General features: G+C 38.8%; 1 protein-coding gene across 11 annotated transcripts in view; it reads right to left on the reverse strand.

Annotated features, from left to right (window-relative positions):
* Positions 1 to 15,041, reverse strand: part of LOC113045630 (protein FAM13A-like) — a 43,179-nt gene that overhangs the window by 2,685 nt on the left and 25,453 nt on the right. For 4 of the 11 annotated variants that reach the window (XM_026206324.1, XM_026206404.1, XM_026206156.1 and 1 more), the window contains 10 exons: positions 14,295 to 14,454; positions 7,714 to 7,816; positions 4,726 to 4,791; positions 3,039 to 3,255; positions 2,809 to 2,950; positions 2,535 to 2,616; positions 2,086 to 2,291; positions 1,908 to 1,991; positions 1,700 to 1,795; positions 11 to 94 (listed from right to left, as the gene is read on the reverse strand). In XM_026206324.1, the coding sequence (XP_026062109.1) occupies positions 11 to 94; positions 1,700 to 1,795; positions 1,908 to 1,991; positions 2,086 to 2,291; positions 2,535 to 2,616; positions 2,809 to 2,950; positions 3,039 to 3,255; positions 4,726 to 4,791; positions 7,714 to 7,816; positions 14,295 to 14,454 (1,240 nt within the window). The remainder of the gene's footprint in view (positions 1 to 10; positions 95 to 1,699; positions 1,796 to 1,907; positions 1,992 to 2,085; positions 2,292 to 2,534; positions 2,617 to 2,808; positions 2,951 to 3,038; positions 3,256 to 4,725; positions 4,792 to 7,713; positions 7,817 to 14,294; positions 14,455 to 15,041) is intronic. The other 7 variants (XM_026206986.1, XM_026206485.1, XM_026206244.1 and 4 more) reach the window with 6 other exon arrangements.

The following is a 15,041-nucleotide window of genomic DNA, read 5'->3' on the forward strand; positions in this document are numbered from 1 at the left end:
AGCTCTTCACCTTGGTGTCGCTGAAGAATAGGGCTGGTACACCCTCGATAATGGGCTGCAGCAGGGGACCTCTGCGCTTGCTGGAAGGCGAGCCCTGTGGTGGTGTTAATAGTGACATTACAACCCGGTAAACTACACATCAGCCCACTCAGGGCAGGACTCACTAATGGACTATAAGGGACCAGGGACCTATGTTTTAGGGCAGCAGTTCCCAATCCTGGTACTAAAGAACCTCCAATGTTGGAAAGTTTTTGATGTCTCTCTTATCTGAAACATACATTTGAGGTCTTGTAGTCTTTACTAATGAGCGGATGAGTTGAATCAGGCATGTTTGATTAGAAGACGTCTAATATGTGCAGTGTTGAAGGTCCTCCAGGATTGGGAACCACTGTTTTAGGACATATGGCTCTCATAAATTGAAAACCCATGGTTGAAAAACTGATGCTAACCAAATATTTCACTGGAGAAGCATATCATTAACTAAAAAAAAAATGGAAAAGCTACATCTAAAAGACCATTTATGAATGCTTGGATGGTTTTGTTATTGCTGTATTTCACATGCATGAATACATACTGTATTTAGCAGGGGGAAATATTTATCAGCGGTGTGGGAATATGACCAGGGTGGCTGTTTAATGCTTTGGAGGACTTTTAAGAGTATGTGTATGTGTAAGAGACTTAGGAATTATAAGGAATACTGTTGCAAATATCCAGCTTCAGGATATGACCTCAGTGAGCTACTCTTGAGCTCTTGCTAAAGACGGGCTTAGTGATGCTAACAAACCCTGGCACTGCCACTGCATCAGTACAGCAGCTAAATGCTTATATTGTGCTACAGCTAATGCTATTTCCTCTACTAATACCGTGGAGATTTATCCGTATGGTTTAGTTCAAGAATAAAGTAGAAATGGCAGCTAGTTAGCCTTTAATACAATAACACTAGCTTATGCATCCAACAAGTATTAGCTTTTTTCCTAAACTTAGAGAGCTGCCTCGCTGCCAACTGTCTGCATGGGCAGCAACTCTGTCATGGATTTGGAATACTCTATGTAGACACCAAATTCATTTATGGCAAGAGACTTGTAATGGTTTCAACGGGCTACAATGTTATCGTGTTGCTAAGATTACCCACATTCGAATAAGAATGCATATACATAGTACACACAAGTATAAGGTAAAATAAGCCATTTATTTTTTATTAATACTTTATAATACTTGAGTAGTCAGCCATCTTTCTGTATTGCATTCTGAGATTAGCTTATCTGTGAAGGAATCATGCTTGCTTAAAAATGGCCAAAGTGATGCAACTTTGAAGGCATAATAATAAAGTTGCCTATCTTTTGCAACAGCCTCCAACATTTGGAGAGCATGTAGCTCACTAGGTATGGAAAACAGGAATTGGAACTGTAAACCAGGGGTGTTCAGTCCTGCTCCTATAGGGCCAGCAGAATTTCACTCCAAACTATCCCAAAACAACTGCCTGGAAGTGTTCTAGTAATCCTGAAGACATGGCTGGTTCAGGTGTGTTTGATTAGGACTGGAGCTAAACTCTGAAGGATAGTGACCCTCCTGAAGCAGCATTGGACACTCCTGCTTAGCATGAACTCTTATTTCTTCAGTAAATGAAGAAACTGAAACGGGACACAAGGATACAATATATAGGGAAAGCAAGAAAAATGTTGGAAAAACCTGAACTTACAATGACTGGAATGGCAGATGCTCTGCAGAGGATCTGTTTGATGAGTCTGTAGCGGTCGTATAGAGGCTTCATGACCTGCCTCTCGTTCTTGGTGATCTAGGAAGTGTGACAAACTGACATTGAAATCAACTTCAAGGTATGTAGACAATAAGTTCTTAACCTTAAGACGGTTAACTTAATGGACTTTTTTGAAGAATTGCATACTCACTGGTCTCCCGTGGATGCTCTCGTAATGTAAAAGAGCTTTCTGAAGGGCCACTTTTTCTGTTCCTATCTGCTCACGGGTCATGTCCTAAAGAAGAACAAAGATTGACATTTTAAAGATTCATGCATTTGTTTATAATAAAAAAAGGTCAAATGGGGAACAGAATCCTTTGAAATCGTACCTTAATGTCTTCAGGCCGGCCAGCCTCCTTGCGTTTCTCCTGCAGTTTGTTCATAACTGCCTCTAGCGTGCACTCCACAGGGGGTTTGGGGGCTTTGGTCTCAGTGGGTTTCTTCTCCAGCTGAGATCCAAAGCTCTTGGGAAGAGTGTTGCTGCGTTGGCGGGGGATGGGCGTCAAATCCTCTTCTGATTTAAGCAACTTGTGATCTGTGAAGTGATGCCAGAACAAGGAGCCACTTGTTTACAAGAACTTTGCAAACCATGAGCAGAGCAGATTAGATCAGGGATTGTTTTCCTGGTAGGCCCAACCCACAAAAGGTTAGTGAGAAATGACACCAGAAACATTGTTGGAACAAAATATTATGAAGGTTGGATTAGCGTTCGCTTATGTGATTCAAATCACTTTCATAATGGGAACTGTCGCTCTTGCAAGAGGAATTTCATTCATACCTTTTAAGTCTTTGCGCATCTTGGCCAGTTCATTCATCCACCGCAGAACCTCTGGATTGGCGGCTTTGTCGCCGTGTGAAGGCTGTAGATAGAGGAGCACTAAACTCAGTATCTGTATCCACCTAAATACATTTTTCATTTGTCTTTTCATCACGGAAATAGTGCATATATAGTATGCTGAGAACTTTTTCAGGGTAGACTGTAGACAGAATAGGGTTCATTGATTGCAATGGGTTTTTCAGTGTAGTCCTTGCAAAATATTTGGTGCACTTACCCTGTATTTGCGCTCCTCTTCAAACCTCTCCTCAAACCTCCTTATCTTCTTCTTGAGTACGTGGATCCGCTTTGAAAGCTGGGCTGAAGTGAGCTCTTCCCGGTCGTCGTCGCAGGAGCCTAACGATGAGCTTCTCCGCCTACTGAATGGAGCACATAGTTAATTTCAACCTCCAAAAAAAAAAAAAAAAAAAAACATGATTTAATCTTCCAGACCATTTGTTGTTTTACCTCATAAATGAGTGGGCATTGGGTGGAGATGGAGGAACCTCAGTGTCATCAAGATACTGCTGGCTATCTCCATAAGCATAGAACCGCGGGGAGACCATTGGGTCGCTGTCCTCCTCCAGGAGCTGGCGAATGAGTTTGCCACCGGCGTGGGGTGACAAATGAGCCTCCTCGCGCTCCATACTCTCCTTTTGCCAAGACGAGTAGGCCGGGACTGGTTCTGTCAACAGACAAACATGTATGTGTTAATATGGAGGGAAATAACAAAGCCGCGTGTCTAGATTTTAACTAGTCATCAAGTAAGTAGCAAGCCAAACAGAGAAGTGGGAACAGGGCATCCACAAGGTAGATTTAGTGTTTGTTGATGCATAGTCATTGCCAAAGTTTGGGTGCAGATAAAATTTTAACTAAGCTGATACTCTTATTGACCTTGATGCTATTTCTGGCATCCTGAGGTCAACTGTTACAGCTGAAACCACAAAATTTGTGCAATTCAGCTCAGTAGACAGTTGTTTTTACACAGTACATGTGTACTTTTCATTATAGACTATTAGATAAAACTGTGACAAACTGTTTTTAAGTTTCGTGCACTGCAGGTTAAACTCAAACATTACGAGCACACGCTGTAATACCTGAAAGTTTTGTTTACTTACTATGCAGATGCTATGACCATAAGGTCAGAACAATTTAATGATGCATCCAGAAGAATGTCGCGATAAATGCTGACTGCAAAGTGATCGGTGGAACCGGCATGCATGGAAGATCAAACTTGATCTTATCTGTTGTTATAAAGTTGAGTCGCCATATTTACAGCATTGAAGTGCAAGTAAAACCTTCGGTGTGTTTGCACAAGGCATCATTGATTACGATAACCAGTAAAGCAATGTGTTCGTACTATTTTTTTTTTTATTGTCTGAGCTCTAAAAGAACATTAAACTGCACGTTGACAGTTTATGGGACTTTTTCTGAAGAAAAGAATGGTGCTCGCTTGTGGAAAAACATGCTACCACAATGCCCCCCCCACCCCACCCCACCCCCCATGTTGCTAAAATATATACAGTACATTTCCAAAGGTTATGTGAGCAGTTGCCAGTTTCAATATAGTTGCTAATGTGTTTTAGGTGATTGCTAAGGTGTTAATGTGTCGTCTCAACACATTAACATTATGGTTATCCATGTTTTATGCATGATGCATGACTTTGCAGTCGAAGGACTTTATTTCAGTGCATGCATACTCACTCAAACACAAGAGCTCCACATGCTTTTCAAAATGCTGTGCAAACAATCTGGTGGAGCCTGAATTCCCACAGCCTCTTTGCACTTTTTGTACCGTGTCATGTGCTTGTTACAGTCATGCTTGAGAAGCTAATGGGTCAGGTGGACCTCTCCCTAATGGCGCATTTGGAGCCATTTTGTTGAGCCGGCATAATACATCCAAGCAGGCATAATACAACAAGATGGCCTTTCATTAAAAGACTCACAAAAAGTCTCACTAGGCTTTGTGAACATAAATAAAAGCCACATACTACTGTGCCTGTCCTCAAAGGCTGCAGGTTGTTAGCTGCTAGGTGGGTACATGCCAGTTTGGGCTGTTTTATGGGATTTCCATGCAGCGTTTAAAAAGGTCACTGGTGAGAGTAGTGGATCAGGGATATCACTTTGTTAACAAAAGCAGGTCTCAGCACCTTACCCTCATTGAGACTTGGTCTTAAAAGGCTTTTAAAGTCAAGGAAAGGGGCGCTAAAGAAGTTAGAATCTGAAAGACAAAAGGAAAGAGAGGCAACTGAGATAATGGCCCAAGGAAAAAGTTTTACACAAGACAAATGCAGCGAGTTATATACACGATTGTGAAAATCACAGCTGACAGGCATATGGGCAAACCGCTGTATCTCGGCACCGCAGTGGGTCACAGCAATGTTCTTTGACATCAGCCATAGTGGGACAAAGGTCTGGCAGCTGAACCTTACATACTGTCCTGAACACTCATTTGACCTCTCCCTTGAGCTGGAGCAACAGGTTGTTTTTAGTGCAACTGTATTTTACAGTTGTGTGAACTCATTTTAACAACCACAGACGCTTCCAGAGATGTTATCAAAACTGTTTAGCTTGTATAATCATTTATACTTTTCATCTCTGATTTTGATTTTGTCTTTTCATCTCTGATTTTGTTCCACTTAGCATAATAAAATTAACTGCCACAACTATGTGCAGTAACATGTACAAAGCCTTTGCTTTAAAGCTTTTATTTGTGTAAAGCATTCTACCACACATAAAGCTGATGTATTTCATCATATCTGTAATTAAGCATGAATTAGCAGCATAACAGACATAATTGTTAGGATTTGTAAAATATTACTAGATGAAGTGCTTTTCTGGTTTGTATAGCTCACCTCAGTGTTGTTCTAAAATGATCTTTTGTTTTTCTAAGCTTAACTAACTTAATTGGGTAAAATGCACTAGGGCGCTTTGACTGCCTCTGAAATAAATACATTTATTTATACAAAAGCGCTTTTCACAATAAATACGGTCCCAAAGCGGATCTTTTTAATCATGTTATCTGTAATCAAGTTCTTCCACTGGGCATAACAAACATAATTGCCAGGATTTGCACAAAACTATTTAAATTACTGATTTGTGTGGCTCTTCTAAAAATAAATACTGTTCCTTTTTCATCGCGTCCGTCTTAAGTTGTTCCATTTAGCGGAACAAACTAAATCACTAGGGTATGCTGCATAAAACTAGACAAATGCATCCCAAAATGAGGAAGTTTACTTATTTGTAAAGCACTTTTCATGATAACATGATGAAAAATGTAGTTTTTTATATTTATGCTACAACATAGCATAGCAAACATTATTGAAAAGATCACTGTATAACTATGCTAAATGCACTTTTCACAATGCATATTTTCACATATTCCAAAACTACATAAATTGCCTTGAAAAAAAAAAAAACATGCAGAAAACCTTCAAAATGGTTTCTGTCTAAACAAAAGAAAATATGTCACGTGGAACTCCCAGGAATGTCTCGGTGAAAACCTTGCAAAGCCACAGGGCGATGTTTTGTCCATCTTCCTGTAACATGTCATTATGTGCGCAGCTGTTTAAAGCTCTCAGTAGAGGGTGCCATAGAGCAAGTCCATGATACAGTATAGAGACTCTGCCAAGGCTGTGACCACAATATTAAGCACTGTATTAAAGTAAATGGTAATTGTGACTCAACATGGCAACCCTCTCAGCAGGGCAGCTCCATATGCTATGCTCGATTCACTGTCTTGTGTGTTTCCGTGCCAGACCTCAAACACTGAGACCGTACACTACAAAATTTCCAAGGTCATGGCGAAAAGGGGTGTGTTTTCTCGCATGTTTGTGCAAGTCTACAACTGGCACATGCTGTGCGAACTGAAGAGGAAACAGGAAGGGAGACTATTATACCCAGCCATGTCAGGTTTTAAAGGCTCAGACGTGACGTGCACATAGCAACAGCTCCCAGACTCCCGGATTTTAACCTCCTCCTGTTTCACTTCTCAGTTGCTATGACTATAAGGCCCTCCACTTGTAGAGCTAAACGTCTGTTTGTTCCTTACCCCAATACTGAAGACGACTAACGCTGTGAAATCTAAGCTTGGCTGAAATGCAGCAGTTGTGAAAATGCATCAAATCACTGAACAAAACCCATTGTATTTTGATGCATCTGCTAAGCGAAGTTCATTTATACACCGTAAAATAGTCATTTCAAAACAGATAAGCAAAGCTAATAAACAAAAAGTGTTGTATGTATTATGCTTGTGTGTGTGTGTGTATATATATATATATATATATATTTTAATGAACAAAGTGCTATAATCTACATTAAAAAAATATTTTATAAATTAAAATCAAAAACTATATTCATATATTAAAATATATTTATCTTAAAGAGTATGACGAATGAAAAAAAAAATTAAATCTATATTTAAATGAAATTTAAAAACCTATATACACATATTTATCATAATAAAAACATTTGTATCAATGTGTAATACACACACTCACACATTTACATTGAAATTAATACATAGAAAAATACTGTAATCTAGATTTATAAAATCTGTATAGATAAATAGATACAGATTAACAATAAATAGATAAATAAACAATAAAGTGCTTTAATGTAAATTTATTAAATCATTTTTTATTTTAAATAACTTTTATATAAAAGAATGTGATGAATGGACAATAAAAAAAAAGAAATCAAGTGTTTACAAACACAGGATTATAGCTAAAGAGGAAGTGTTAGAACGAAAAAAAAAACCTTCCAACCGCAAGAACCAAAAATGAATCCGTTGTAAACTCAATGAATCCCAGAGGCATTCAAGTTAAAATTCTCAAGGGACATCACAGGGCTTTGAAGAAGCACCAAGCTGTGGCTCCAACCTCAATATTCACAACAAACATGCCGAGAAAAATGCATCGCTAGCAAGCTGTTGCAATGCAAAATAAGCTTCTCTAGACTACACATCACACTGTGAGAGGAAAACAGCTTGCAGACTGCTGCTAATCTTCTTCCACTGTTAAATGACTTAATAAGATCCACTGCATGAGGACACAATGTGGGCAAGGCAGACTTGCAGCTGTCGCCCATGTGCAGAGACAGAGAGCGACAAAGTGAGAGAGACATATATAAAAAAAACACTGACCTGCCCAGTTACTGTTGTCTGTCAGAGTAGAAAGGTCAAGTCGAGGGACATCGTTGCATGGCTCTGCGCCACTAAGAGCCTCCTGGATCTTCATGGCAGGCGTCTAGCAGAGGAAAAACAAAGCATAAACACCAACTACACCAGACTGTGTGCAGTGCGCTTCTTATGTTGAGCGATACCCTGCCTGCGCCTGTCCCCGTCTACTTACAGGCTGGGAGGAGGCAGGGGGCGGCGCTGCAGGACAAACCTCTGCGTGCTGATTGGCTGCCTGCCCTGCTCAAAGCGTGGCTAATTTTATGTTCTTTTCCCTCTCTCTCTCTCTCTCTCTCTCTCTCTCTCTCTCTCTCTCTCTCTCTCTTCACCCCTCCCTTTCTCTATGCGCAGCTGTGTGTCCTAGAGAGAGAGAGAGAGGGAACAAGCAGAGCACGCAAAGCACGCATGCAGATCTCAGGCAGAAAAGCCTTCCTGATTTCTCACTTGAGCATTTCCGAAACTCTTCCCTCTGTTTCGATATTGAACAATCACACAGGTGGGGCAGTATGCGTACAGACAGACCTAATCCTCCAGACAAACGCACAACTCGGTCACTCACACAAACACACACATCCGGGCTCTTGGGTGTGGGACGGGGTCTATTTTTGGAGCAGAGGGGGGCTTTTTTTCTCACTACATACCCCACGTTACTGCCAGCATGACTGAAAGTCCCGTTTACTGTTATTACGACAGACAGAGCTTACTCATGCTAATGCAACTGGATTTGAAACACACTTGAGCCATTGCAGACGTGCTATTTGTGGCAATGTGATTTTCATAACGTGCCCATCACGGTCCAAAACTGCAACACTGCTGATATTGTATCAGTCCAAACATGGGAAAAGGACTTTGTGCTGTTTACTTTTTGTGCACATGGCGGTGTAAAATGCCACTGTCACCCTGCCAAGAGACGTGATGTTTAGTAGCATTAGAAGAGATAAGGAACGGCTTGGGAAACATACAGTCCAGACAACCTGTGTGTGAAGACCTGTCTGGCTTTGGCACATCAATGCAAGGACACAATAAAGCAAAGATTTAACCTGAAATGTGCCTCATTGCACAAATACACACTCATCAAAACACACCCTTACGAAACAAAAATATATTGCAGTATATTGGAAAATATCATGTAATATATTAGGCATATATTCTTATATATATTTATTTTTTCCAGTATATTACAATATATTGAAAGCGCCAATTATTTGTATATTTTGCAATATATTATATAATATATGCATCAGCAATTTATTATTAAATGTATTCAAAAATATAAAATATTAGAAAATAAAAAGGGAAAATAATATATTACAATATATCACAATATATTTTAAGAAATATATTGGTAAATATATTTTCCTTTCGTAAGGGCACTCGAAGACTAAACAACAGTTCACACACAGACCAACTGCCCACTTTAAAGACGTGTTTATGAAACTAAATTAAACCTAATGTATTTACAATGTCTGCATGCTTTCGCCGAAACCATGACGAAAACGACTTAAATAGTTGAGCGGTGGAAGTCAGTTGACTTAGATCAACAGGCTTTCAACAGACTTGCAGCCTTCACATGATGTTTGGCCCAGAAAACATTGCCTAAAATCTCTCTAATCAAGGGCAATCAAGAGTGAACAGTTCATCAGATAATCTTCTTGTCATCACCCATTCACGTCGTGATTAACAAGGTGACAGCTGATGAGATTATATCGCTGAATACTGAAGGGATTTGAGTTATTATGGATATAAATATTTCAATCTAGGAATCTCATCATATGCAGAGATGCCAAAATACCAGTAATCTGTTCTCAGGGTATAACTGAGGCTATGAAAAGCCGAGAAACAAAGTTTTTGTTGGAGGTAAATAATGCATTTAAAAGTTGTGTATGAAAAAAAATTATAATATAAAAAATTGTGAGCTGATGCAATTTGAGTCTTCATCTCATGTTTTTTTTTTTTCTTGACAAAAGTACTATTCATTTCTTTCTATATAAGACTTCCAATAAGAAACAAAATTACTGAGTGCATCTTAAAAGTGAAAATGTGAAAACGCAAATAAAACAATGCAAATGTATGAATGATTTGACATTCTCAGTATAGCTTCAGTGTTACTTTTCATAAACACAGTGGTTAACATAACGCTTTGCATATTAGTAAAGGATTGCGCTTTTCAAAAACACGTTCAGGGAAAAGTACAGTAGTCTCTAATCAGCTGCCACTATCTACTACATGAGAAGCACCTATACCACAATGCACTGCGTACGTGTCACAGCCGGGTACAACATGTTCTAACTGTTATAGCGAGCGTGAAGGAGTGAGATCTCACGCATGATATGCAGTGACACACTGATTCAACATGTATGTCACATCACAATGACCGCGGATCAACCTGAGCTTAGCAAAACCAATATTCCTTGTTAAAAATAAACAGTCGCTATGTTTTTAAGAGAACATTAGCAAACGTCTTTGGAGAACGAAGAGGAAGGAAACTGAATTGTTTGACCTCCAGATTATTTGGACTGGATAATTTTACAGACTGAATCATAAATACAGAAACATTTCAACACAGGATGTTCAAACTATATCAACTCTTTCATTCACTCTCTAAGTATTTCAATGAGCAAGTCACTCTCAGAAATACACGCATGGCATTGCACCAGTTAAACAAACCGAGCATTTTAAAGAACAATAGCACAAGCTCACTTTAAGCGAAATATTACATTTCAAGATGTCTGTTAGTTTGCCATAGAACCTTTCACTGATCAATTCTTATAAGAAACATTGTTTTTTTTTCTTGGTGTTATGGACATCTTAATAATCTAAAGAACCTTTTTCTATTATTTGAAATATATATATTTTTTTGGCAGAATGGAAAGGTTCCATGGATTTAAAAAAATGTTCTTCAAAGGGTCTTCATTAATGCCAATAAAGAACATGTATTTTTAAGTGTTTGTGCAAAAATTAGACTGGTTGTTGATATTATACATGATGTAACAAAAAATTCATACAATTTAAGGACCTTATTTGCGAATCCACTTTTGCTAGTTTAATGACAGGAAAACGGTCTGCCTGCCGGGCTCATGGTCTAAAAGGGTTGTCAGAGCTGAACGATTATGACCTAAAAAAAAAAAAAAGAAAATATAAGATTTTTTTCACAAAAATATCTGATTTACGATTGAAACAGATTTTTCCACCACTCCTTAAAATCAATATTCAATGACAAAGAAATAGTTTAAAAGAAGTTTAACTTTATTTTGTTTTGATTTTACATCCTGGGATTTGATCTGGTTTTCCCGCTTGGGGTTAAAGTGCAATCAGAAAGAATCAGCCAAAAAGACAAGATTGCAGGCCCTGCCATTGTAAACAGTGAAAATGTAACAAAACATTCTTATCTTACTGTATACGGTTTGTAAATGTTTGTAAGACTGTCAGAGGTCTTCACCCTTTTTTCGATGGAAGCCACACTGATAGGGCTAAGTCAATCAGAGAGCCGCTTTAACCTCAAAATATAAAAGTTACATCTAGTCATAAATAGCATGTCTTTTTATCAATCGGTCATCCCTGTATGGAATACAAAACAAAAGGGGCTATCATTATCATTAACCGGGAAAAGATGATAAAAAAAAAGCAGGATTACCTTAATACTGGAAAGACAAATGTGCCTACTTAAACTACTTCCTTAAAGTATGTACTCTTTTGGTGAAGAAAAAGTACACATTTTTGAGTGTGTAGTAGAAGAGTAGGAAAGCTTTGGGACATACTATCACGTCACACAATTGCGTCTTTAAAAGAGCACTCTGTCGAACCGCTTACATGCACCCTGTTCACTGTAAACTGGCCTGCCAATCATCTTGTAACGGTTAATATCCTTCACATTTAATTTAATTTAACTTCCTCCAGTACTGGAGAGAAAATAAGTACATATATTATTTATTTATAAAAGTTCACATTGCTTTTGCAGATGAAATATAACTATTTAAATATAAATAAATAAATAAATAAATAAATAAATAAATAAATATATATATATATATATATATATATATATATATATATATATATATATATATATATATATATATATATTGTTTTTTACCAGGATTTGATTTTTAGTTACTCAAATCCCTGTAAACTGCCACGTGCCGCGCAACGAGTAACACTGCTATAGGTTGCTTTTTGACAGATGTGCTTGTGCTGCCGCGGTCTTGTTCATTTCGTACGGGGAAATATCTCTCTCACTCGGCAGCATGTCTCTATGGCAGACGCGCGGGGGAGGGTTGAGCCCAATCGAAACTACCGGAGGCCTCAGTGGAGCGTCGGCGGATGTTTAAAAGAAAACCAATTTTCGAAACAAGTCGATGTAAACTACACATTCTAGTTAATAGATAAAATCGTTTTAATCACCCAGCAATAGGCTGTCCCTATTCTCTTAATGATAAATGGCGTAACGTGCAGTTATAGGTAGCCTAATTCTGATACATGCAATGACTATCCATTATGACATGTAGGCATTTTTATGTTTATGTACACAATAAAAATCTTTTACATTTGAAAACTTTTATTGTTTCATGTTTAAAAATGTCTGTGTGATGCTGCGCGTGCGTCCCTGTGTGTAATAAGCAAAGTGAACGTGTTTTTGCTGAGCCGCTCAGAGGCGCATTTTCTACTAACGCGCTCTTTAAATAACAAAAATAAAAAATATTGCACCATTGACTTGACTAAGTTTGAGTTGGTCTATGGCGCAGTCTATTTTCAGTTCCTCAAAATAGCAACTTGCCAACAATGCACCTGAACACACCTCTTTTTTAGACCAGCACGCGCATGGGTGCACAAATGACCGAAAATCCATTTTCTATTTAAACAACGTGGCGCAGCACAGGAAAATGAGAAGTGCGTCTTGCACCAGCGGGTTTATGATAGGGCCCTAAGTGTCCAAATACTTTTTTGGGGGCCAATGTACAGTATATCATTGTGACGAGTGGGGCGCTGCCTGTGGAGTGATTGGGAAATGAACGACACCTGCTCCACTCACCGGTCTCGAGTCCCACGGAGGAGATCGGAAAGATATAAAACAGGAGCGACGACAGTGAAGGACGAGAGAGGACCAGGCCTGGGCTTTATTTTGTGTTTTAGTTTTGCAGTCGTCCGCATGGGGCTGTCGGGCTGTTTTGTGTTTATTTTATTATTAAAGCTTGATTTGAATGTCCGCCGGTTCCCGCCTCCTCCTTCCCGTGATTATGAAGTTTGTAGTCCATTAAAATCATTCTCATAAGCGCATTCTAAACCACTTGGGGGGTAGATAAAGACCAAATTAATAAAGAAACAACAAAAAACACAGAAGACGTGAGGGATTAAAAAATATACTGCAAGGAAAATGGATAGAAAGTGAAAGGGTTTCTTAGAGGACTATTGCAATCTGCGGTTAGCCAAGCACTGCTGTGTCTTCACACTCATCTACCACAAGAGATTTGAAAACACCTTATACAGAAATACAGCCGAAACAATACATGCCTTGCTCAGGTGTACTAAACAAGAGGTTTTCAAACTTTTGATGCCAATGACCCTCAAATATGATGACTTCCTTCTTAAACTAAAATGACAGTAACACTCAGTTAACACAGTAAGTTTTAGGTTAGTAAAGTTTTTATGTTTTTGAAAAAAAAATAATAATGAAGGTGTACTGGCACGCTTCCGTTCAACGGTGCCAGAGCCCAGACGGCCTGACAGCAGGGGTAAGGGTAGGTGGTGGTTCAACAAATCCTCACAGTAACACCTTCAGACTGTATGGATACATTTCAGATGCTCTCTCATCCCTTTATCCAGAGATCTGTTAATGTATATCAATCAAGACCACAACTGACCAAAAGATGTTTCAGTAAAACCGAGACATTACCAAAACATCTGTAATGGTGTCTAATGCACGTCACTGTGTTGTACCAACAAATGTACCAACGAACACTGCGTCCTGATCTGCTGAGCTGAATCCAAACTCAAAACACACACCCAACAGCATAAACATGAGTCAGTGAGAGGTCTTCATCAAAACACTATTCTGATAAAAGCAGGCCTTGCAATTTACCTGTGATTTTCCACAGAGATGCATTATGTGCTGTCTCCCATGAACAAGAAGGATTTTAAGACAATTAGCTGTTCCTGTCACTGTTTACTACCACATTTTAATTCAATTAATTATTGTTGTTGTTGAAATTCTGAGTCACTGACACTGAACAAAAGGAATAGTTCACCCAAAAATAATGATATCTCGTCCAATTCCAACAAATTGTACATCGTTTTGAAGGTTTTTTAAATGGAGAACGTGAAAATTAAAATAACAGATTTTTGAAAAAATGCTCATTGTGACTCATTTTGCCAGCACAGGTCACATATTGCTGTAGCATAAACACCGCAGAACAAGTTACATTCCTAATTTTTTATATTTACGTTCAGGGGTTTGTTGAAATCTCTCCCTCTTAGTGTGAGCAGTAGTAATGGTGATGCTTGTAGAAAAACAAAAAGAAGGCCATGGTGGTAAGCCTAAAAAACAGACTCACGGTGGGGGCATCCGGGTTGTCTGAGTGCTCAGTCAGTGTGGGACTGTGTTTGGGTTTCCTGTTTCTCTGAACCTCATGTGGCGGCGACAGCAGACGCCTGTCACCCTCCTCTGTAACCCTCACACCCAGAGACGGGACGTTCTCTTTATCACCCTCGACCCTGAGAAAGACACAGTTTTGCTTTCAGACACCACAGAATCAACACGAGAGGAAGCGAGGACTTTCTGTGCTTGCCCTTTACTCAAGGGATCAACTCATAAGAGCAGAGCAGAAATGAAGCCGTCGCTGTGATACCTCATCTGACTGTTTATTTACATCCGTCTCGAGAGCTGGATCAGTATGTGTTACACATCACAACTGTTGAGCCACTAATCTAATGTTTTCAGTGTCTCTGTGGATAGTTCCTGACAACAGGATTAGTTTAATCGCTCTAAGATCCAGCAAGCAATGACCCAAACTGGAATGGAAATAAGATTGGATGAGAGATTCATTACTAATCCACGTTTTTTTAAATAAAATCTCTGTAATAATATGGGATTAACCAAATACTTCTATAGGTTACAATTCGGTTAATATGGACTATTACTATTAGCTAGACTGGCTGGTTTGCAGATATTTGTCAATTTTAAGATTTTCAGCAGTTGTCTGATATTGCGTGAAGCTGGGCATCCTTGTTAGTGTGCATTACACATTTTCATTTTTTGTATTCTTTAATAATATAACTGGTTGCTTACTGCATTTGGCATA

This window comes from Carassius auratus, chromosome 1, assembly GCF_003368295.1.
Source record: "Carassius auratus strain Wakin chromosome 1, ASM336829v1, whole genome shotgun sequence".
Taxonomy (NCBI): Eukaryota; Metazoa; Chordata; class Actinopteri; order Cypriniformes; family Cyprinidae; genus Carassius; species Carassius auratus.